Below are 20,157 nucleotides of genomic sequence, written 5' to 3'. Positions count from 1 at the left end.
TTCAGTCCCACAACAAGATCTCCCCAGGATGTGCCGTTTAGGTCTGTGTGGCTTTAAATGTTAATGAGGAGAACAGAGGTGGGATGAGGAGGAGAGCGGCCTATAGAAGTTGAGGGGCATTTGCGGAAGTGATGTCATCGACACCATTCACCAACCACAATGTCTGGCGCAGACAGGAAGTCGTGTCGGCGTCTTTCCAGAAAAAAAAACATCCCCCTGTGACAACATAAGGGGACAAATTTCAGATCCGCCCATCCTAGCTGCCGCTCTCTGAATAGTGAAGCAGAATGACCAAAGCACTCATCCACCATTTCTAGCCACAGGTTAGAGGAACTCGCATTAATGTAAAATAATCTGTTCCATTCCAGTCTAGGGGTAATGGGGATGTAAACAAATAAGTGTGACTGTAAAGAATATTTCTTTACAAATTATGGAAATAGACAGAAAACAACTGCTCTCTTTAAAGGCACAGGCTTCAGTCCCAGCCAATAAGCAGATGCCATCAATCAAGGCACCAAAGTGGATGTAAAAGAAACACAGACCAACAAGCTCACATACAGACAGATGTCAGGGGACCTTTAAAATCCAATGAACATTTCCTTAAATTTTTTTAAATTTAATAAAACCAAATGACAACATGACAACAAATTTACAAGCAGCGCATGGGTACTATAGACCGGAAGTTTGCGTTTGCTGACTGATCAAGCTCAACCCGACCCAACCGAAGTTATGGAAATTGAGCCCAAACCCAACGGGTCGGCTCAGGCTCAGACATTTACTCTGCTGTAGAGGTCCTTGTACCATAATGCACTTGTAAATGTAAATGGCAAACAAGATAACATGGCAAGTTTTCTGCTCAGGTTATAACTTATTTATGTCGATAGGAAATAAGACACTTCATAAGTGTATGTGCCCACACCAGAATGTAGCTAGTTTCCATGATCCAGGAGCATTCCGGAGAAATGTATGTTCTGCTTTGTGCCGGCTCTGTCTGTCTCCCGAGAGGTCCCTCTGCACGCAGGAAGAATGCGAGCTCTTTTCTTCACCCCAGATTTCTGAGAAACTCATCGGGCCGGTTACATAACACACCCCTTTATTTACACAAGAGCTCTCCCACACGGCCCCTTAGATACGTTCACATAAACAGTCCCTTTTCCTGCCCTCCAGAAGATCTGAGCCGTTCATTCATCTACACTGCCTGCCGGAGAACAACCGTTCCTGGGACACCCTGGAAAACAGCAGTAATATTGTTTGGGTTTGGTTATTTATTCTTTAAAGCTCGCAGACCTTTTTATCGGTGTAGAAGGAAATGTTTTCACTCAGGAACCCAGTAAATAGGAGCGCTAATGAGGGTACCATGCCACATAGGGGACAGTTGAACACAGTGTGAAAATACACAGCTGACGTCATCATCCACATACATAACTGTAAAATCTGCCGTCCCGCACCATTACCAGAGGGACAAACAGACACAAAAGAAATGTTAGTTTATTCATTTTTGCAGATATGATTTTTTTTCAATTATTCAAAATTTTTTTTTCAATATCAGACAACTAGTTGTAGTTTTTTTTTCACACTTGAATTTGCTGGAAAATCCATAACCCATTCCTGTAAAAACAAAAAAAATGTTTGCTGTTCACTTAAAGAGGCAGGGTTAATAATTAAAGTTAATAAGTATTACATGGGGACTATAGCGTTCAAAGTAAAAAAAAAAGGAGGAGGCGTCCTCCTCCAGTTTCTGGCTTTTCTGCTACGTCTCTTCTTCTCAGCAGCTCCTTGCCATGGACCTGCTGGCACTGTCCGGACTGTGGGACCTGAAGGGCCTGCTGCTCTTCCTGCTGGTCTTCCTTCTAATCGCCGATTACCTGAAGAACAGGAAGCCCCCCAGCTATCCACCAGGACCCGCAGGTCTTCCGTTCGTGGGAAACATCTTCGAAATCAGTCCCAAAGAGCCGCACCTTCAGGTGGCCAAGGTAAGACATGCAGAATCATTATGAATTTATTTAAGCTACTCAATTAACTTATTTAAAATACTCTTTCATTCCACAACAAGCAGCGTCAAATGTGCAAACGTTTGCTAGTACAGTGTGGTTATTTTTCAATCAGTATTAATTATTAACCTTCAATAAATACTGGGGTTGTGTAAGTTTGGTACTGTACATGATTCTCAAGCGTGACAGTGAGTCGTTTGTCATGCACTCCCATGACATTTCTCACGCAAAAGCAGTGTAGCCAGATCTTAAATGTTGAAGTATGGTACCAGCTACTTAAAATGATCGCATTTCATGCACGCAATTTCCATTCTGACGTTCAGAAAATATGCCGCAGTGTCCAATATTTCTCAGACCGTGGTGCAGTAGCGTCTCACTATGAAACAAGCGCGTATCTGCGGAGGTCCTAGAGCTCCTAGAGCTGGTCACTTACCAGCCAGTAAAAAAAGAGAAAGGCCTAGACAATAGCCAATCAGAGAACAGCAATCTGGGTATCTGGGTAAAATGCAACACAATGGTGCCAATGAAAAGGCATCCTGGAATTCTTCGCATTTTTTATGATACTTGAAAGGAAATCATCTGAAAATTTAGTTGACCCTATTCATTGGAGCTCTGAGCATCGCTTCAAATGCAGAGTAAGCCATCTTCTGTTTTAATTTCACAACTTGTGTGACACAAAAAGTTAGAGAATGTTGCCCAGATAATAAGCATCAGTTTTCCAAGGCTGAGTGTCTGTAGCCTGAGCTTTTACAGCCCGTTCACTGACAACACCTGTCCCTGACTGTATTTTTGCAGAATTATAATAATTTTATGTAATACATTAAACTGCATGGGAACTATTTGCTGCTTGTTATTGTATATAAATGAATGGAATGGTAGCTATAATTTCATATCTTCTCACACGAATGTGTTTCATATCTTCATATCGTCCATGTGGTCTCCACAGCTTGCCAAGGACTATGGCAACATCTTCAGCCTGCGTCGGGGCCGGGACCTGGTGGTGTTTGTGTCTGGGTTCAAACTGGTGAAGGAGGCCTTGGTCACCCAGGGAGAGAACTTTGCAGACCGTCCATGTACCAACATCGCCAGGAAAATCTACCCCGAAAACTGTGAGTGTTTCACGACCCTTCCTATAGTGCAGGGACTGATTTTCACTTTTATTTTGGTCAGCTCCCTTAACCCAGGAAATTTCAAACGCACGTCTTCATGTACTGTCTGAAGGTCCAGCTGGATAAAACACACCATAAACTGCATGACATATTTTTTCCCTTCCTTCCAGCGGGCCTCTTCTTCAGTAACGGCCATACGTGGAAGAAGCAGCGGCGCTTCGCACTGAGCACTCTCAGGAACTTCGGCCTAGGGAAGAAGACATTGGAGCTCGCCATCTGTGAGGAGAGCCGCTGCCTCCTGGAGGAGCTGGAGCGACAGAAAGGTGGCAGCCTGTTTAATAATTAAAACGATTAAATGTGGAGTTTTAACTTTTAATGTGGAGTTCTAAAACAACATGACAGTTGGTATTGGGACAGAAGGAGGAGTCTTGGTAGCAGAACGAGGTCAGAGGTAAAATATGATCCGAAACCTTGAGGGTCAACTTTCCTTTTGTCTCTGCACTAAAGCCAAAAAAAGCGACAGAAAGAATTTTCCTCCCATGAGTTTTAAATCCCATGTCTCTCTGTCACGGGGTCTCTCATGTGACATGGTCAAGAACCATTCAGAATCATGACAGATGTGGAGCTGAATATCCACTGTCAACATGCACGGAGACCCTTATTAAGGGATTCCCACAGGTATGGTAACGAAATGTGTAGCAACGCCATGGTAACAGGGGTGAAATGACTGGACACGCTCCTTCCGGAGGGCCAATTGTATTCCCGTGTTCAAGGAACGCAAGCCACCACATTTCTTCATCTGTAAGCTTCCGTTAAACCATGCGAACACACGTTCTTCTGCAACTAGCCAGTGAAGTTATGCCTTGTTTCTTCCAGGCGATGCTTTTGATCCAACTAATCTTTTCAGCAAAGCAGTCGGCAACATCATTTGTCAAATGGTCTTTGGGCGGCGGTTTGACTACAGTGACCACACCTACCAGCAGCATCTTGACAGTCTAGCGGACGCAGTGCACCTGCTGGGATCTATATGGGCCCAGGTACGACTGACACAGGAAATGCTGGATTTTCATCACCAGCACACTGTAAAACCATCAGTAAAGAATGTCAGAAGAACCCTTTCAAGGAATGGGACTAACCTGTACTCTCCTTTCTCTCTCAGTTCTACGATGCGTTCCCCACCATAATGAAACATCTTCCTGGACGTCACAACGACCTCTTCAGACACTACGAAACAGTCGGTGCTTTCATAAGAGAAAATATTGAAAAGCACAAGAAGGAGCACAACCCTGACAACCCCAAGGACTACATCGATGCCTTCATAACAGAGATGGAAAATGTAAATGCATGATATATCATGTCTGCCAGACATCTGAATTTGTTTAGTAACACCACCACTTATTTATCTGCCAGAGTTCACATGACTCCACTGACGGCTTTTATGAGTTCAACCTGATTCGGAACACGTTCGATCTGTTTGTGGCCGGCACTGAGACGTCCTCCACCACCCTGCTGTGGGGCCTGGTGCTCATGATGAAGCACCCAGATGTTCAGGGTGAGAGTTCAGCCTGCACTGTACTTAAAAACACTGTTTTCATGCATCTTTTATATCATTACTTGATGCATTAAAGTTTAACACATCAAGACATTTCTTTTCAAACTACAGAGAAGGTCCAGGCTGAAATAGATGCCGTGATTGGTCAGTCTCGGCCGCCCATGATGTCCGACAGACTCGACATGCCCTATACCGACGCCGTCATACACGAGGTTCAGAGAGTGGGGAACATTGTACCCCTGAACGATCCCAGGGTGGCTATGAAAGATACGACACTGGGAGGATACTTCATACCAAAGGCAACCTTCACTTCCTTTTAATATGCATTGAACAGGATGGAGAACATGAAGATGGTGAGGAATTAGATTTGAACTTGTTCTCTGCAGGGAACGACTCTAATGGCCAGTCTGACCTCGGTGCTCTTTGACGAGTCCGAATGGGAAACACCAGACAGCTTCAACCCTGGTCACTTCCTGGACGCAGAGGGAAAGTTCCGGAAGCCGGAGGCCTTTTGGCCCTTCTCAGCAGGTACTGGAAGGAAAGCCTCATGCATGGCCCACAACATGCATCAAGATTCAAATTGTTCTGCAGGTTCTCAGAATGAGCTCACTTCATGAAAAAGTATATATTTTAAACCATGGTTTGCTGGTTTTGCTGCTCATGTTCCTGTGTGTTCATCTGTGTTTCAGGAAAGAGGGTGTGTCCCGGAGAGTCTCTGGCCAAGATGGAGCTCTTCTTGTTTTTTGTGAGTCTGTTCCAGAAATTCCGGTTTTCCGCACCGGAAGGGATGGAGCTCAGCCTGGAGGGAATAGTTGGGGGCACGCGAACACCGTACCCCTTCAAAATCCACACTCATCCACGATGAACTTCTCTTTCTGTCGCTCTTCAATTGCAGTCATTCAGCTATGTTTTGGCATAATGTGGCATACTCTGATATTCTCGAGTTAATATTGTAAAAAGATGTTAAAAAATGAAAAAATTAAAAGTCCGTGTAAAGCCATTAAAATGCACTATACAACCTTGTTGTTTTAATGACATTTAATCATGACACCTCAATTGTTTTTTTGTTTTTTTTTTGTAACCCAAGAAGTTTTAATATTAATGTGGGAAAGAATGGCTTTTCCTCTGTAATTTTGGAGCTTATATAACGAGAACGACAGAATTGTCAGAATTGAATAAAGCAAATTCAGTAGTAAACCTGTTTATTTTTGTCCAAAAATGATGGCAACTGCCAACCCTCTGGGCAACCACAATCCATCTAATGGTACTAAATCCATCTGATGGTACTAAAATTGCTGGGAGGAAATCAAGATCCCATTACTCTGATGCATCTCCGCCTTTTTACTTTGTTTGGGAAGGCAGAGGTAGGCAGGGTGTCAGTACCATTTGAGAAGTTGGAAGCTGGAACCGTACTCCCTCGGCTGTACTCACGAGTGATAAATGGTTATTTTTTCCACTGCATTAGCAAGTGGCAGGAGTTTCATCACTTATGGTTCTGTGAAAGGGGCAGATGGGGAATTTCATAACAGCAGGCTTCTTCCTTTGGGAGCATCAAGTTCGGGCTGCTTTACGGACCTTACGTACCCATTTGTTTGGTTGTGAGGGCTCCTTTGTGGAAACCCAACCCCTCCTGCACGTGAACAGAACAGGCAGCTTGTACTTTCAGAGGCAGTACGGGGGCAACAGTGCAGAGGAGGAGGGGCCAGGATAGCCAGTAAAGAATCAGCATTGCGAGGGTGTATTATACCATACAATTGATGCATTTCTCTGTGTTTCATACAATAAATAATCGAAAGGACGTATTAACTAATTATTATAGCCACGAGAAGATCCGGGAGGGTGGGGTGTCTGCTCATTTTCTTGGCTGAGCAGGAGCAGTGTTACTCGCGTTTCTGCTCCACTCGACTCTATTGATTCCACTATGGCACTGCTCTCACTGCTCCAAGCGGTGGACCTGAAGGGACTGCTGCTCTTTCTGCTGATCTTTCTAGTGATTGCTGATTACCTAAAGAACAGAAAGCCGCCAAATTTCCCCCCGGGACCACTAGGGCTTCCTTTTGTGGGAAATGTCTTCAACATTGATGCCAAAAAGCCACACATTCACCTGGCAAAGGTAAGGAAAGCAGTTCTTTGCCAATGTCTTTAAGTAACAGATTTGAATAGATTATGTGAACCAAAGGTCTGTAGGAGGACATGTCATTCTCTCCATATTTCACTTATCAAGCAATGTTTACACATTTACATTTACAGCATTTATCAGATGCCCTTATCCAGAGTGACTTACAATCAGTAGTTACAGGGACAGTCCCCCTTGAGACACTCAGGGTTAAGTGTCTTGCTAAGGGACACAATGTAATTAAGTGGGGTTTGAACCTGGGACTTTGGGTCTTCTGGTTCATAGGTGAGTGTCTAACTCTAGGCTAGACCTGGGTAGACGTGGTTCTTGATGAATTTAGGGAATGTCAGGAACTGTAGTCCCTCATGTGGCCTTTCTGCTCCCTCCCAGCTGTCGGAGGTTTACGGAAACGTCTTCGGTATGCGATTGGGCCGAGACAGAGTGGTGTTTGTGATGGGATATAAACTGGTGAAGGAGGCCTTAGTCAACCAAGCAGATGTTTTTGCAGAGCGTCCAGATAACGCCTTGGGGAACAGACTTTATCCTGGAAACTGTGAGTGTTTGAGGAACGCACTTACACTCTTAATGAGATCATTTTTCATTTCTATTCACATCTTCTCACGGTTGTGCGGCTAGAACTTTTTAACTTTTTGTTGCCACTCCAGCACAACCACAAGCTGCTTGTTAGTAAGGTCCCATGGAGTTGAGGTGGAATTTCTCCCATCTTCCCAGCGGGCCTCTTCTTCAGTAACGGCCAATCTTGGAAGATGCAGCGGCGCTTCGCACTGAGCACGCTCAGGAACTTCGGCCTGGGGAAGAAGACATTGGAGCTCGCCATCTGTGAGGAGAGCCGCTGCCTCCTGGAGGAGATGGAGAGACAGAACGGTGCCCTACAAAGCATGTATTTACAGCACAACGAAATAAATGAATGGAGCAAAATGAACATTTTCTCATTCCTTTTTCTAGGTGATGCTTTCAATCCAGCTCAAGTGTTCAGCCAAGCAGTCGGCAACATCATTTGTCAAATGGTTTTTGGACGGCGGTTTGAATACAGTGACCACGTCTATCAGAAGATGCTGGAGATGCTGACTGACACTTTACATTTACAGGGTTCCATGTGGGCCACGGTACTGCTGATGAGGCTAACTAAAGATCTAGAACTATCCTGGTCTTCACAGTGGTTCTCCATCCCAGTCCTGAAGGGCTGCTAAAGCCCTCTGACAATATACTGACCCTAGTTAAGTTAGAAGTTAGAAGAATCACTGTACAGGGTGGGCCATTTATATGGATACACCTTAATAAAATGGGAATGGTTGGTGATATTAACGTCCTGTTTGTAAAATGGGTGGTGACCCATTTTAAAGTCGGCCATCTTGGATCCAACTTTTGTTTTTTCAATAGGAAGAGGGTCATGTGACACATCAAATTTATTGGTAATTTCACAAAAACAATGGTGTGCTTGGTTTTAATGTAACTTTATTCTTTCATGAGTTATTTACAAGTTTCTGACCCCTTATAAAATGTGTTCAATGTCACCAACCATTCCCATTTTATTAAGGTGTATCCATATAAATGGCCCACCCCGTATATTTAATTAGCTGGGATATTAAAATTATAATGATCTTCAACATTTCAACCATCTGTAGCTCAGAAATCCAGTTACAGTGGTGAAACACTGAATCGTGGCTGTCTTCTTGTTGTCAGCTGTATGCAGCGTTTCCTGCCATAATGAAGCATCTTCCTGGACAACACAACGACCTTTTCAGAAACTATGAAACAATTACTGCTTTTATAAGAGAAGATGTGGAAAAGCACAAGAAGGAGCACAACCCTGACAACCCCAGGGACTACATCGATGCCTTCCTAACAGAGATGAAAAATGTAAAGAAATCCCTTTCTCATTGTGACACATCGGGGAAAGCACACAGGAAATAACAGCAGCTTGTAATATTTCTGAAAGAGTCCACATGACCTCGCCGATGGGTTTTACGAGTACAACCTGGTCCGTAACTCACTCGATCTCTTTCTGGCCGGCACTGAGACCACCTCCACCACCCTGGGGTGGGCACTGCTCTTCCTGGTCAAATACCCAGACGTGCAGGGTAACAGACGACCACATTTTACAGTACATGACTGCATTACCTGGCCTGTATGTGCACAAACAGAAAGGCTTTAACACATTTATGTTTACAGAGAAGGTCCAGGCGGAAATAGACAGCGTGATCGGCCAGTCCCGGCAGCCCATGATGTCTGACAGACTGGACATGCCGTACACCGACGCCGTCATACATGAGGTTCAGAGAATGGGGAACATTGTACCCCTGAACGGTCTCAGGGTGGCTAACAGGGACACAATATTGGGAGGACACTTCATACCCAAGGTATCTTATTTTTTTATCAGTCCATCAATTAAAATACATTTAAGATTTTGTATTAATACAAATATGTCCCATATAACAAATAAAAGACCTCAAGCTGAAGATCAGGCCAAAGAAGAGAGGACATCAACAGGCCACGTCAGGTGTATGTATGTATGGTGATGATTCCGTGTCTATTTTCCGCGTCCTTCTCAGGGAACTTCTCTGCTGACTATCCTGGGATCGGTGCTCTTTGACCAGTCCGAGTGGGAAACACCAGACAGGTTCAACCCTGACCATTTTTTGAATGCAGAGGGCAAGTTTCGGAAGCCAGATGCCTTCATGCCATTCTCTGGAGGTATAGAAACCCGAGGTTCCTGCATGTAGTAACATACTCACCTATGAACCAGAAGACCACAAAATGCCTGGTTCAATCCCCACTTACTACCATTATTTCCCAAGACACGTAACCCTGAGTGTCTCCAGGGGGACTGTCCCTCTCACTACTGACTGTAAGGTGCTCTGGATAATTTCATTTTTTATTTTTTTTTCTTGTCACATGTGATACACAGCTGCACAGCACACGGTGCACACAGTGAAATTTGTCCTCTGCATTTAACCCATCACCCTGAGTGAGCAGTGGGTGGCCATGACAGGCGCCCGGGGAGCAGTGTGTGGGGACGGTGCTTTGCTCAGTGGCACCTTGGCGGACCGGAATTCGAACCGGCAACCTTCTGATTACGGGGCCGCTTCCTTAACCGCTAGGGCACCACGCCCCGGCAGGCAACCACTGCCCCGCCAAGGCAAGGGCATCTGGTGAATGCTGTAAATGTTTTGTACTGCACAGAATTTCAAGCCACTGTCCCATGTAATTAGTTTAATTATCGTAAAAAAATCCATCTCAAGACACTAATGCATGATTGTGCATCAACATCTGTCGTAATTCTATTTCTACATCAATACCGCCTGCCTCACACACATCGTGCCATTCAGCCCACATTTGGTCTGTTCCTATCCAGTCCTTCAGTTTAAATCTATGATCATCAGCATCATGAACTGTTCATTAGAGAGAGTTTCCTCCGTGTTTCAGGAACAAGACTCTGTCTGGGGGAACCTCTGGCCAGGATGCAGCTCTTCTTGTTTTTCGTGAGTCTGTTCCAGAAATTCCACTTTTCCGCACTGGAAGGGGAGGAGCTCAGCCTGGAAGGGATAGTCGGAGGCACGCAAACCCCAAGGCCCTTCAAGATCTACGCTCATCCACGATGAACCTCCCACACTCTGACCTTTCAAATAACTAATCAAGAATAATTGTTATATTTGATTTTTAACCTTTGTAAGTGACAGGATTAAAAAAGAAAATCTGATGACCAGTGCTGATTGTGACTGTGTTTGCTATATGCTCATCAGCTCATACAACAACGCTTCATAGGGTTTCTTTCTCTTTCACACATCAATGTAACTCTACTGTTAACCTCCAAGTCCCTGAAGACCTACAGAACAGGAAAAACGAAACGCCGGTGGCCACAGATGTGTAAACCAAAGTCAGACCTATCTCGTGTACAGAGATTCATACACATAGTGCTCTATAAAACTATCTTCTGCAACAATCTCACCTCAGCATCATGCTGTTAATGTGCATTTGACATGCAGGCAGAACTATTGTCTATTCAGGGCATGCGACCTAATGCACAATGGTCGTTCTGTCATGCAGCGAGAGGGCAGAGTCGTGCCCAACAGGGGTGTGGTGATCAGAGAAGAGTCTGGCTCAGGAGTCTGGACCATATTGCTGCCCAGACATCACAACTCTTCCGTCTCCGCCATGGACCCGCTTGCTCTGCTGGAAGCGGTCGACCTGAGGCAGGTCCTCCTGTTCTTGCTCTTTTTCCTTTTGATAGCTGACTTTCTGAAGAACAGGAAGCCTCCGAATTATCCTCCAGGGCCACCAGCTCTGCCCTTCCTGGGAAATGTCTTGAACATTGATGCCAAACAGCCACACGTTTATCTGAGCAAGGTACGTTAAGTGCTTAGTTCATCCTCAGTTCTCGCTGTAAAGTCAAATGAAAGAAAAATTTGACAAATGATCGTTCTGAAGCGGAGCTTCTCACTTTAATAATTAACTTACAAGACCAAAGGTCTGACCCAGAAGTCCTCTATGTACAGAATTACTGACAATGTTTAGAGGAAGAAATTAACTGTAAAAGCGTTCGATTTGTGTAAATGAGCTTTGAGTTTGATTGCAGCTGTCGGAGGTTTACGGAAACGTCTTCGGTCTGCGCTTGGGCCGAGACAGAGTGGTGTTTGTGACGGGATATAAACTGGTGAAGGAGGCCTTAGTCACCCAAGCAGATGTCTTTGCCGAGCGTCCAGATAACCCTTTGGGCAACAGGCTGTATCCTGGAAACTGTGAGTGTTTGAGGACATTCTGGTACTGGAATGAGTAATAAAATGTTGAATTTTTCATTTCTACCCCTCATGGTTATGTGGCTAAAGCATTTGTTGCCCCTCCAGCACTTGTGAGACAATAGACGGCTTGTTTCTACATAATGGGAAGGTCCCGTGGTCTCATTCACCAAGTTAAGGTGGAATTTCTCCCATCTGCCCAGCGGGCCTGTTCTTCAGTAACGGCCAATCGTGGAAGAAGCAGCGGCGCTTCGCACTGAGCACGCTCAGGAACCTGGGACTGGGGAAGAGAACTTTGGAGCTCGCCATCTGCGAGGAGAGCCGCTGCCTGCTGGAGGAGCTGGAGCGACAGAAAGGTGCTCCAGTCGATCTCTCCTGCCTTAGTATTGTCCTATGAATTCATTTCATTAAGAATGACCACGACGATGACAATCCACAATTGTTCCAGGAGACGCTTTCAATCCAGCTCGTCTCCTCAACAACGCAGTGGGAAACATCATTTGTCAACTGGTCTTCGGACGACGGTTCTGTTACAGTGACGTCACCTTTCAGATGATCCTTCAGAATATTTCTGAAACTGTACACTTACAGGGATCTCTATGGGCGCAGGTAGAAGATACATATTAGACTGCATGGTGGTGAAAGTGTGTTTGATTAGCTGGGATGTAATGAAATCCTATGTTCTTGTTGTCAGCTTTACGAAGCGTTCCCGATCATAATGAAGCATCTTCCTGGACGTCACAACAACATCTTCAGGAATTACGAGACATTCACGTCGTTCATCAGAGGAGAGGTTGAGGAACACAAGAAGAACCTCAACCCTGACAGTCCTAGAGATTACATTGATGCGTTCCTAATAGAGATGAAACACGTAAATAGACATATTGACCATTTTGCTGTTATTCTGGTTAACATGCAATTAATTTGGTCACAATTTTTTTTTAAATGATCTAAAATACAAAGGCAAAAATAACATTAACAGTTCTCTGCTAACACGAGTGAGGTATCTCACCACTAACCACATCTGCTGAATACTGCTGAATCATTAATAATAAGTGCAACTTATTGCTTCTTTAAACATGCAAGAGTTCACATGAACCAGTTGATGGATTTCATGAGTTCAACCTGGTTCTGAACTCACTGGATCTGTTTCTGGCCGGCACTGAGACCACCTCCACCACCCTGCTGTGGGCGCTGCTCTTCCTGGTCAAATACCCAGACGTGCAGGGTGAGAGAAAGACGACACCAGCACGAACACCATCAGTCATATATGACATCATTTGTCTTTCATGCAAGTTAGACGTGTTGAAGTGAATAGGAAAACCCTCTTATTCACACTTTATTAATATCATTTTTTAATTTCTGAACTACAGAGAAGGTCCAGGCGGAAATAGACAGCGTGATCGGCCAGTCCCGGCAGCCCATGATGTCTGACAGGCCCGACATGCCTTACACCGATGCTGTCTTACACGAGGTTCAGAGAATGGGGAACATTGTACCCCTGAATGGTCTCAGGGTGGCTGACAGGGACACGACACTGGGAGGACACTTCATACCGAAAGTAACCTTATTAACGATCAAGACAGCAAAAGCTCTGGTAGAAGAAAGACTATCTTCAGATTTTCTGCTGCTTCTTCTGCAGGGGACCACTCTGCTGACCATTCTGAGCTCGGTGCTCTTTGACAAATCAGAGTGGGACTCGCCAGAGAGGTTCAACCCTGGTCACTTTCTGGACGCAGAGGGCAGGTTCCGGAGGCCGGACGCATTTATTCCCTTCTCTGCAGGTATGGATTCGGCTATGCTGATTCAGAAAATCGCCCCGTTTTTACATCTGACCTGATCATGACCCGGCTCCATCTTCCAGGAAAGAGAGTGTGCCTCGGGGAGCAGCTGGCCAAGATGGAGCTCTTCTTGTTTTTTGTGAGCCTGTTCCAGAAATTCAGATTCTCCACATCAGAAGGAACTGAGCTCAGCATGGAAGGCAAAGTTGGGGTCACCAGAATCCCATACCCCTTCAAGATCTGCGCTCAGCCACGATGACATTCTCAGGATGGCACCCAGAGACATGTGGCTCTTATGACGTGGCAAATTCTCGGTTAAACTGGATCCATGTCTAATTGATCACGTCTAATTGTTGAAAACAGATACGCAGTGATTGTCATCTTAACCTGTTCTTCCGCCGGATTATTCTCCTGAGAGACAATGCACTTTACACGCCCCAAGGATAGAGTTCTCCTGCAACGTTGAGATCAAATCTGTGCTCGATGTCAGCTGCTCTGTATAAGAAATACCAAGTGATATGTAAATGCAGGTTAAATGGAGAAGGAACCTCGCAAATCCATGAAAGTAAGCCAAAAGTTGTGTGAACAGCAGTGCTCGGTCGGATTTATAGAAAACAATGAGCTCAGGAACTGGGACAGAGCGGTTGCCATGGAACCCGAAGGGATCAGTGACGACGATTCCAGAGCCAAGAATTTTCCCCTCCTGGGAATTTCTCAGCAAGGCTGCTGAACAGCCACCATGTCTTCGCAGTTACATGTTCGTAAAAATGACATTTATCAGTTAATAATAAAGCCTTATTCGGTTATTTCAGCGAGATCTGACCGAGCTTTCCTGCACCGACCATGAACAACGTGGGAAATTAGAATTAAATAATGATAATAAAGAAAACATTTTTACATGTGATTCTAACCTCATTTTAAGAATTTTCACTACTATTGCTGCTTTGTGTAATTCCCCAGCTAGTAGTAGATGTGTAAGACACATGTTCCCGAATACAAGCATCCATTTAGGAAACTAAGTCAAGTCAAGTCTGAAATTTAATTTGCTGGTTGACAATGTATCTATTAAATACAATAAGTATTTACATACGGTGGGACCTGGATAAATTATTACTTCATTATCACTATTACTGTGATGAGTGGAATCACACTTGGTCCAATGTGTCACTAGGGGCCTGGCACAAGATCTGCGACAGCTGCCAAAGTTCAAAGTTCATTTAAACAGTGGCGTTATAAATACACTTATCACACTAATGTTTGGGGTAATGTTCTCTTGAACGGTCCATAGTCCAAATAATAAAACTGAATAACCAAAGCACAGGGCATGCCGGAAAAATAAAAGGTTTTTATTTATTTACTCATAAAAATCAAAAAACCTGGAATGACGTAACGCTTCCCGTTTATTTAACCTGTTTCAGCATGTGCATTGCAGTGACCCTGAAGTGACCCTGATCTTTATTTTATCTATAAATTTTTTTGCCCCACCTCGAAATATTGGAGGCTGGTTGTTTACGTTGTCTGCATAAAAGAGAAGATCAGCAGAACCCTGGCAGAAACGGCAGCATATCAGCACGTTCACGTCCTTGGAACAAAGTGCACCTTGACCGAAAGATCAGCTGTTAAGTGTGTTCTCAACTGAGAAGGTAACACCGGAGAGTTCTATACTATTCTCTGTTCTTCATGCTATTTTTATTTTTGAAGCCATGGAGCTGCAGTCTATAGCAGAGCTTCTGGACCTGAAGGCGCTGTTGCTCTTCCTGTTGGCCTTCCTTCTAATAGCCGATTTCCTGAAGAACCGCAACCCTCCCAACTACCCTCCTGGGCCGTTTGCTCTTCCATTTGCAGGAAATGTCTTCAGTGCCAGTTTCAAGCAGCCTCATATTTACCTGAAGGAGGTAAGAGTCTCACGTTCATGTAAATCGGTAGCATGCGGGAACAGAGGAGATGGTGTGATGATGGTTTACCACACTCCCCTATGAACCAGGTTCAAACCCCTTTTACTACCATTGGGTACCTGAGCAAGACACTTAACCCTGAGTGTCTCTGGATAAGATATAAATGTAAATGATTATGTCTTTTATATTCCTCCTCCTGCAGCTGCACAAGGCCTATGGGAACATTTTTGGTTTCCGTCTGGGTGCAGAGAAGGTTGTGTGTTTGACAGGCTACAAAATGGTTAAAGAAGCCCTGGTGGTGAAGGGTGACAACTTTGTCGACCGTCCCTTCAGCGCCATTGCCGACAGGCTCTACCCTGGAAGCAGTAAGTCCTCAGTGTCGTTCCACAACAGAAGCTTGGTTTTGTTGCAGCACCTTCTGTGTCTGGATCCCGAAGGATCTTTGTCCTGCACACCTATATTTTAGGTGGACTGTTCTTCAGCAACGGGAACAAATGGAAGAGGCAGAGGCGATTCACACTGAGCACGCTCAGGAACTTTGGCCTGGGGAAGACGACGTTGGAGGTGGCCATCTGTGAGGAGAGCCGCTGTCTCCTGGAGGCCATGGAGAGCCAGAAAGGTGCATGCTGGGAAACCTGCAGCACGCTCACAATGGGCCTCAATTATCCAACATGTGTACAAGTTCGTGTTTGCTGAACGATCATTTGCTGTGCGAGCTCTAAGCCATAGCGTGTTGTGCCGAGACTGAAGGTGCTTCCCTTTGATGCCTTTCTAATCGAGATGAATGATCTGGTTAAATTAAATTAAAATTTGTCAGGATTACATTTGTCTCTGTTCGAAGAAGAATAACATAAAAATATGTTTAATACAAAAATTCCATACATGCAATTCATCACCCCTTTTATTCCGCTTTTTTTAGCCAAATAGCACCATTTTATTCCTCTCCACCTGAATAAATTAACATTATAATTCTTTTTGTGCTTTCGGTGCAATAGTAGTATTAGAAAAAGTGTTCTCCTCGGTTGTAATGACGTTGATTTCCATGTCAGAGAAATCCCTTTTCTTTTCCTTTATGTTGCAAAATTTATGTAAATTATGATAAATGTCAGTTGTCGGATTTATCACTCGTATTGATAAATGAGGCATAATATCCGGGAAATCCCACTACGTCACTCATCAGCGGTCAGCCTCACAGGACAGCACCACTGCTGACCAGTGGTGATGTTGGTGAGTCGGCCAGGGACATGCGCAGTGGCCTGGCAATCAGAAACCAACCCAGCAGGTTTGGTACATTTTAATATAGATTTTTAGTCATTGCGCGGCTGTAATATACCTCTTTTGCACCCAGTTGCTGCTGCAGTTGGTAATGTAATTTGTTATAGTTATTGTAATTTGCAAGCTGCCATGTTCTAGAACAAACACGCCACCGAATTCCTGGAGAGTGACCACCAGGAAAATGGAATTATAACATTTTTGAATTGTTCCAGGCGACGCCTTTGACCCGTCAGACCTGTTCATCAAAGCCGTCGGCAACATCATCTGCCAGCTGGTGTTTGGACAGCGGTACGACTACAGCGACCACACGTTTCAGAGGATGCTCAACCTGTCCTCAGATTTATTCAAGCTGCAGGCGTCGGCGTGGGCGCAGGTGCAGCAGCTTCCTCCGGTCGCACTGATGGTGGTCGTGGTGTTGAACTGATGCCCTATCCCACCTTTTCCAGATCTACGAGGCTTTCCCGGGAATAATGAAGCGTCTGCCTGGACCTCACAATGACATCTTCACACATTATGACCTCATCTCCAACTTCATAAGGAAGGAAGTAAACCGGCACAAGGACAACTTTGACCCAGCCAACCCCCGCGACTACATCGACGCCTTTCTAACCGAGATGAAAGAAGTAAAAAGCTCCTGGAGAAGCTCACGTGAAACATTTGCTGTTTTTAACCAACCATCTATGTGCTATTTTACCTCTGTCTTTCTCGCAGAATCCACAGAATGTTGCTGAGGGGTTTTATGAGTCCAACTTGATCATGAACTCACTAGACATGTTTTCTGCGGGAACAGAGACCACGTCTACCACCCTGCGCTGGGCCCTCTTGATCCTCATGAAATATCCAGATATACAGGGTGAGCAGAGAATCCTGTGACCTTCTCTTCCCCTCCCAGAATATGTAAATGACATTAAACGCAATCCTGCCATGGTTCCATTTCAGAGAAGGTCCAGGCTGAGATAGACAGCGTGATTGGCCAGTCGCGGCCACCCAACATGTCAGACAGGCCCAACCTGCCCTACACTGACGCCGTCATCCACGAGATTCAGAGAAGGGGGAACATCATACCCCTGAATGCCCCCAGGATGGCCTCTAAAGACACAGCGCTGGGCGGGTACATCATACCAAGGGTGTGTTGGCCTTCAACTGACATTTCCTTCAAGAGATAAACTGTAACAACACATGGTGCACACAACAAAGTGTGCCCTTTGCATTTACCCATCACCCTTAGTAAGCAATGAGCAGCAATGACAGGTGCCCGGGGAGCAGTGTGTGGGGACAGTACCTTGATCAATGGGACCTCAGTGGGACCTTGGTTGTTTGGGATTTGAACATTACCCGTTTGGCCACCACTGCCGGTATACATAATGAACGTGATGAGCAATTGTATGTAGGTCCATTTCCCAGAATTCACTGCACTGCGAACGATGCTGCGGTCAGTTATAGAGAATCCCAGCAGATTATAGTTATAATGAACCTTCCTGTTGCTTCAGGGCACAACGCTGTTCACTGATCTGACCTCGGTGCTCTTTGATGAGTCTGAGTGGGAAACACCAGAGAGCTTCAACCCTAGTCACTTCCTGGACGCGGAGGGAAGGTTCCGGAAGCCAGAGGCCTTTATCCCCTTCTCAGCAGGTACTTCATCTGTTGCTAACAACTCCTGTTACTCCTATTAAAGGTCCCCTATTATCAATTTTTCGTTTTGTGAGATTGTTTAACATTAATACGAGTCTATTGTCCTGAAGCGGCTAGAAATGGCGATAGGTGTAAAGAAAGCTTTGGCCATTCTGCTCCACCGTTCAGAGAGCAGCAGCTCAGATGGTCGGATCTGGAATTTGTCCCCTTATGAGGTTATAAAGGCAAAGGTTACCTCCCATATCTCATGCTTTTTCCGACCAGAGAATTTCCCACCCCTCCCCTAAAACATTGTCTCCACCAACCATCATGGCTTCCAAACGTCCGAAGCATTGTAGTTGCTCGGTGATTGGATGTAAAATTGAGCTCAAATGTATTTTTCAGTTCCATCATGCGAGACTCTGATAAACCAGTGGGTTTTTCTGGAAAAACCTTGACATGACTTCCGTTTTGCACCAAAACATTGTGGTTGGAGAATGGTGTTGATGACGTAATTTGCGTGAATGCTCGCTCAATTTCTATAGGCCGCTCACCTCCTCGTCCCGCCTCTCTCCTCATTAGCAATTCAAGCTACAGACACCGAAACACCGAATCTCATTTTGGGACTGTGTAAAAGTGGCTGTAATTCTGCACCAAGGCTGAATTTCAGAAAGAGACTTTAGATACAGTATTAGGGGAAAAATAAGACTGATTTAAATGCAAAAAAATTATTTCATGTCCGGGGAATCATTCTAAATTTGAATGCAATTCCAGGGAAGAGGGCTTGTCTGGGGGAGCAGCTGGCCAGGATGGAGATCTTCTTATTCTTCGTGAGCCTCTTCCAGAAATTCAGATTTTCCACACAAGAAGGAACGGAGCTCAGCCTAGAAGGGACATATGGGATCGCCCACGTGCCACACCCCTTCAAGATCTACGCTCATGTGCGATGAAGTCAGTGGCAGTCCCACTGGCCAAGTTTCTAACTGAAATTCTGTGCATATTTACTGGTGACTGCAAACAATGTCAATTTCTGGAATTATTTCTGTCCAGCAAACTGCTTCAAATACAGAATATTTTAATTGAATTTTCATGCTGGCAAGTTAATACACATTTTGTAAGTTTTGCCAACTCTACTGAAATTTGGAAGTGGATCCATGTCATAAGAATAAATGTATTAAAAAAAATTCCATGAATGAAATCTCTCTTGATTGCATCAGAATGCACTGATTAATTAATGTGTTGTTAATGTGTTGTTAGGCCATGTGTGAAACTGCTGATAATTGCATTTATATCTATAGTTGTTTTTGGCAGCCTGTTAGAGGTGGGTCATATTTTATCGTCCACGATAATACCGGTGAAAAAAAATAATATCACAATATGATCATTTCATTGCATAATGACATTTTTATGCAGAGGCCATTAGACACGCATGCTGAGTGATGTTATTAAAGTGGTGAAGGCAAACATGGCTGGAAGTTAGGGCTGAACAATTATAAGAAACAATCGAATCACAATTTATTTGACAAAAATCCTGATTGAGATTTAATTTACTATTATTTACTATATTATGTGCATTAAAAACTGAACCATAACCATACTTTTTTTGGGGCCAGTGGTGGCCTATGGGGGTAAGGAAGAGGCCCCGTAATAAAAAGGTTGCCGGTTCGAATCCCCAAACCGCCAAGGTGCCAATGAGGTCCCCTTGATGAAGGTACCGTCCCCACATACTGCTCCCCAGGCGCCTTTCATGGCTGCCCACTACTTACTAAGGGTGATGGGTAAAGCAGAGGACTGTGCTGTGTCACCGTGTACTGTTGTGTGTTTCACAATGACAATCACTTCACTATCACTGTCTTAGTTTTTGTCTATCCTTGCTTCAAGCAGTCACATCCCTACTCATTTTAGCCTAGTCGAGTTTCAGTTGATAAATGCCAGAGCATTATAGCCTTATTTTATTCATAATTATCCATGGCTTTATTTAGCCAGCAAAATTTTTACTAATGCTATTCTATTTAACCCATTTTAAACAACATTGGGTTTGACTAAAATACATTTAACAATTAAAACCAA

General features: G+C 44.5%; 4 protein-coding genes across 5 annotated transcripts; all 4 read left to right on the top strand.

Annotated features, from left to right (window-relative positions):
• The first annotated feature begins 230 nt into the window (after positions 1–230).
• LOC114769449 (cytochrome P450 2J6-like) lies at positions 231–5,670 on the top strand. The gene is made up of 9 exons (XM_028962474.1): positions 231–1,973; positions 2,938–3,100; positions 3,271–3,423; positions 3,977–4,137; positions 4,260–4,436; positions 4,511–4,652; positions 4,764–4,951; positions 5,039–5,180; positions 5,342–5,670. Exons 1-9 carry the CDS (start codon positions 1,782–1,784, stop codon positions 5,515–5,517), a joined length of 1,494 nt encoding a protein of 497 aa, XP_028818307.1. The 5' UTR covers positions 231–1,781; the 3' UTR covers positions 5,518–5,670.
• A 669-nt stretch (positions 5,671–6,339) lies between these two features.
• On the top strand, positions 6,340–10,497 carry LOC114769450 (cytochrome P450 2J6-like). The gene is made up of 9 exons (XM_028962475.1): positions 6,340–6,765; positions 7,159–7,321; positions 7,501–7,653; positions 7,735–7,895; positions 8,473–8,649; positions 8,729–8,870; positions 8,962–9,149; positions 9,342–9,483; positions 10,216–10,497. Exons 1-9 carry the CDS (start codon positions 6,574–6,576, stop codon positions 10,389–10,391), a joined length of 1,494 nt encoding a protein of 497 aa, XP_028818308.1. The 5' UTR covers positions 6,340–6,573; the 3' UTR covers positions 10,392–10,497.
• Positions 10,498–10,639: 142 nt separating this feature from the next.
• On the top strand, positions 10,640–14,117 carry LOC114769447 (cytochrome P450 2J2-like). Of its 2 annotated transcripts, XM_028962472.1 has the most exons (9): positions 10,640–11,136; positions 11,366–11,528; positions 11,729–11,881; positions 11,974–12,134; positions 12,220–12,396; positions 12,612–12,753; positions 12,899–13,086; positions 13,168–13,309; positions 13,390–14,117. In XM_028962472.1, the coding sequence occupies exons 1-9, from the start codon at positions 10,810–10,812 to the stop codon at positions 13,563–13,565; spliced, it is 1,629 nt and encodes a 542-aa protein (XP_028818305.1). In that variant the 5' UTR covers positions 10,640–10,809; the 3' UTR covers positions 13,566–14,117. The 2 variants fall into 2 exon arrangements, with proteins under 2 accessions (XP_028818305.1, XP_028818304.1); XM_028962471.1 differs by having other exon boundaries at positions 12,899–13,309.
• Positions 14,118–14,873: 756 nt separating this feature from the next.
• On the top strand, positions 14,874–19,265 carry LOC114769451 (cytochrome P450 2J2-like). Its single transcript, XM_028962478.1, has 9 exons — positions 14,874–15,201; positions 15,404–15,566; positions 15,668–15,820; positions 16,689–16,849; positions 16,923–17,099; positions 17,188–17,329; positions 17,416–17,603; positions 17,967–18,108; positions 18,862–19,265. The coding sequence occupies exons 1-9, from the start codon at positions 15,010–15,012 to the stop codon at positions 19,035–19,037; spliced, it is 1,494 nt and encodes a 497-aa protein (XP_028818311.1). The 5' UTR covers positions 14,874–15,009; the 3' UTR covers positions 19,038–19,265.
• Positions 19,266–20,157: the final 892 nt, after the last annotated feature.

The sequence above is a fragment of the Denticeps clupeoides genome, chromosome 19, assembly GCF_900700375.1.
Source record: "Denticeps clupeoides chromosome 19, fDenClu1.1, whole genome shotgun sequence".
NCBI lineage: Eukaryota > Metazoa > Chordata > Actinopteri > Clupeiformes > Denticipitidae > Denticeps > Denticeps clupeoides.
The sequence above is the reverse complement of the archived record's forward strand: the minus strand, read 5'-3'. Positions and strand labels throughout refer to the sequence as shown.

Coding starts and splice junctions, on each gene's coding strand:
- LOC114769451 (XM_028962478.1), top strand. CDS start 15,010: ATGGAGCTGCAGTCTATAGCAGAGCTTCTGGACCTGAAGGCGCTGTTG. Junction 15,202..15,403: donor CTCATATTTACCTGAAGGAG/GTAAGAGTCTCA, acceptor CTCCTCCTGCAG/CTGCACAAGGCCTATGGGAA. Junction 17,330..17,415: donor GAAATATCCAGATATACAGG/GTGAGCAGAGAA, acceptor GTTCCATTTCAG/AGAAGGTCCAGGCTGAGATA.
- LOC114769447 (XM_028962471.1), top strand. CDS start 10,810: ATGCACAATGGTCGTTCTGTCATGCAGCGAGAGGGCAGAGTCGTGCCC. Junction 12,135..12,219: donor AGGGATCTCTATGGGCGCAG/GTAGAAGATACA, acceptor TCTTGTTGTCAG/CTTTACGAAGCGTTCCCGAT. Junction 12,754..12,898: donor CAAATACCCAGACGTGCAGG/GTGAGAGAAAGA, acceptor TCTGAACTACAG/AGAAGGTCCAGGCGGAAATA.
- LOC114769449 (XM_028962474.1), top strand. CDS start 1,782: ATGGACCTGCTGGCACTGTCCGGACTGTGGGACCTGAAGGGCCTGCTG. Junction 1,974..2,937: donor CGCACCTTCAGGTGGCCAAG/GTAAGACATGCA, acceptor TGGTCTCCACAG/CTTGCCAAGGACTATGGCAA. Junction 5,181..5,341: donor CTTTTGGCCCTTCTCAGCAG/GTACTGGAAGGA, acceptor TCTGTGTTTCAG/GAAAGAGGGTGTGTCCCGGA.
- LOC114769450 (XM_028962475.1), top strand. CDS start 6,574: ATGGCACTGCTCTCACTGCTCCAAGCGGTGGACCTGAAGGGACTGCTG. Junction 6,766..7,158: donor CACACATTCACCTGGCAAAG/GTAAGGAAAGCA, acceptor GCTCCCTCCCAG/CTGTCGGAGGTTTACGGAAA. Junction 7,896..8,472: donor AGGGTTCCATGTGGGCCACG/GTACTGCTGATG, acceptor TCTTGTTGTCAG/CTGTATGCAGCGTTTCCTGC.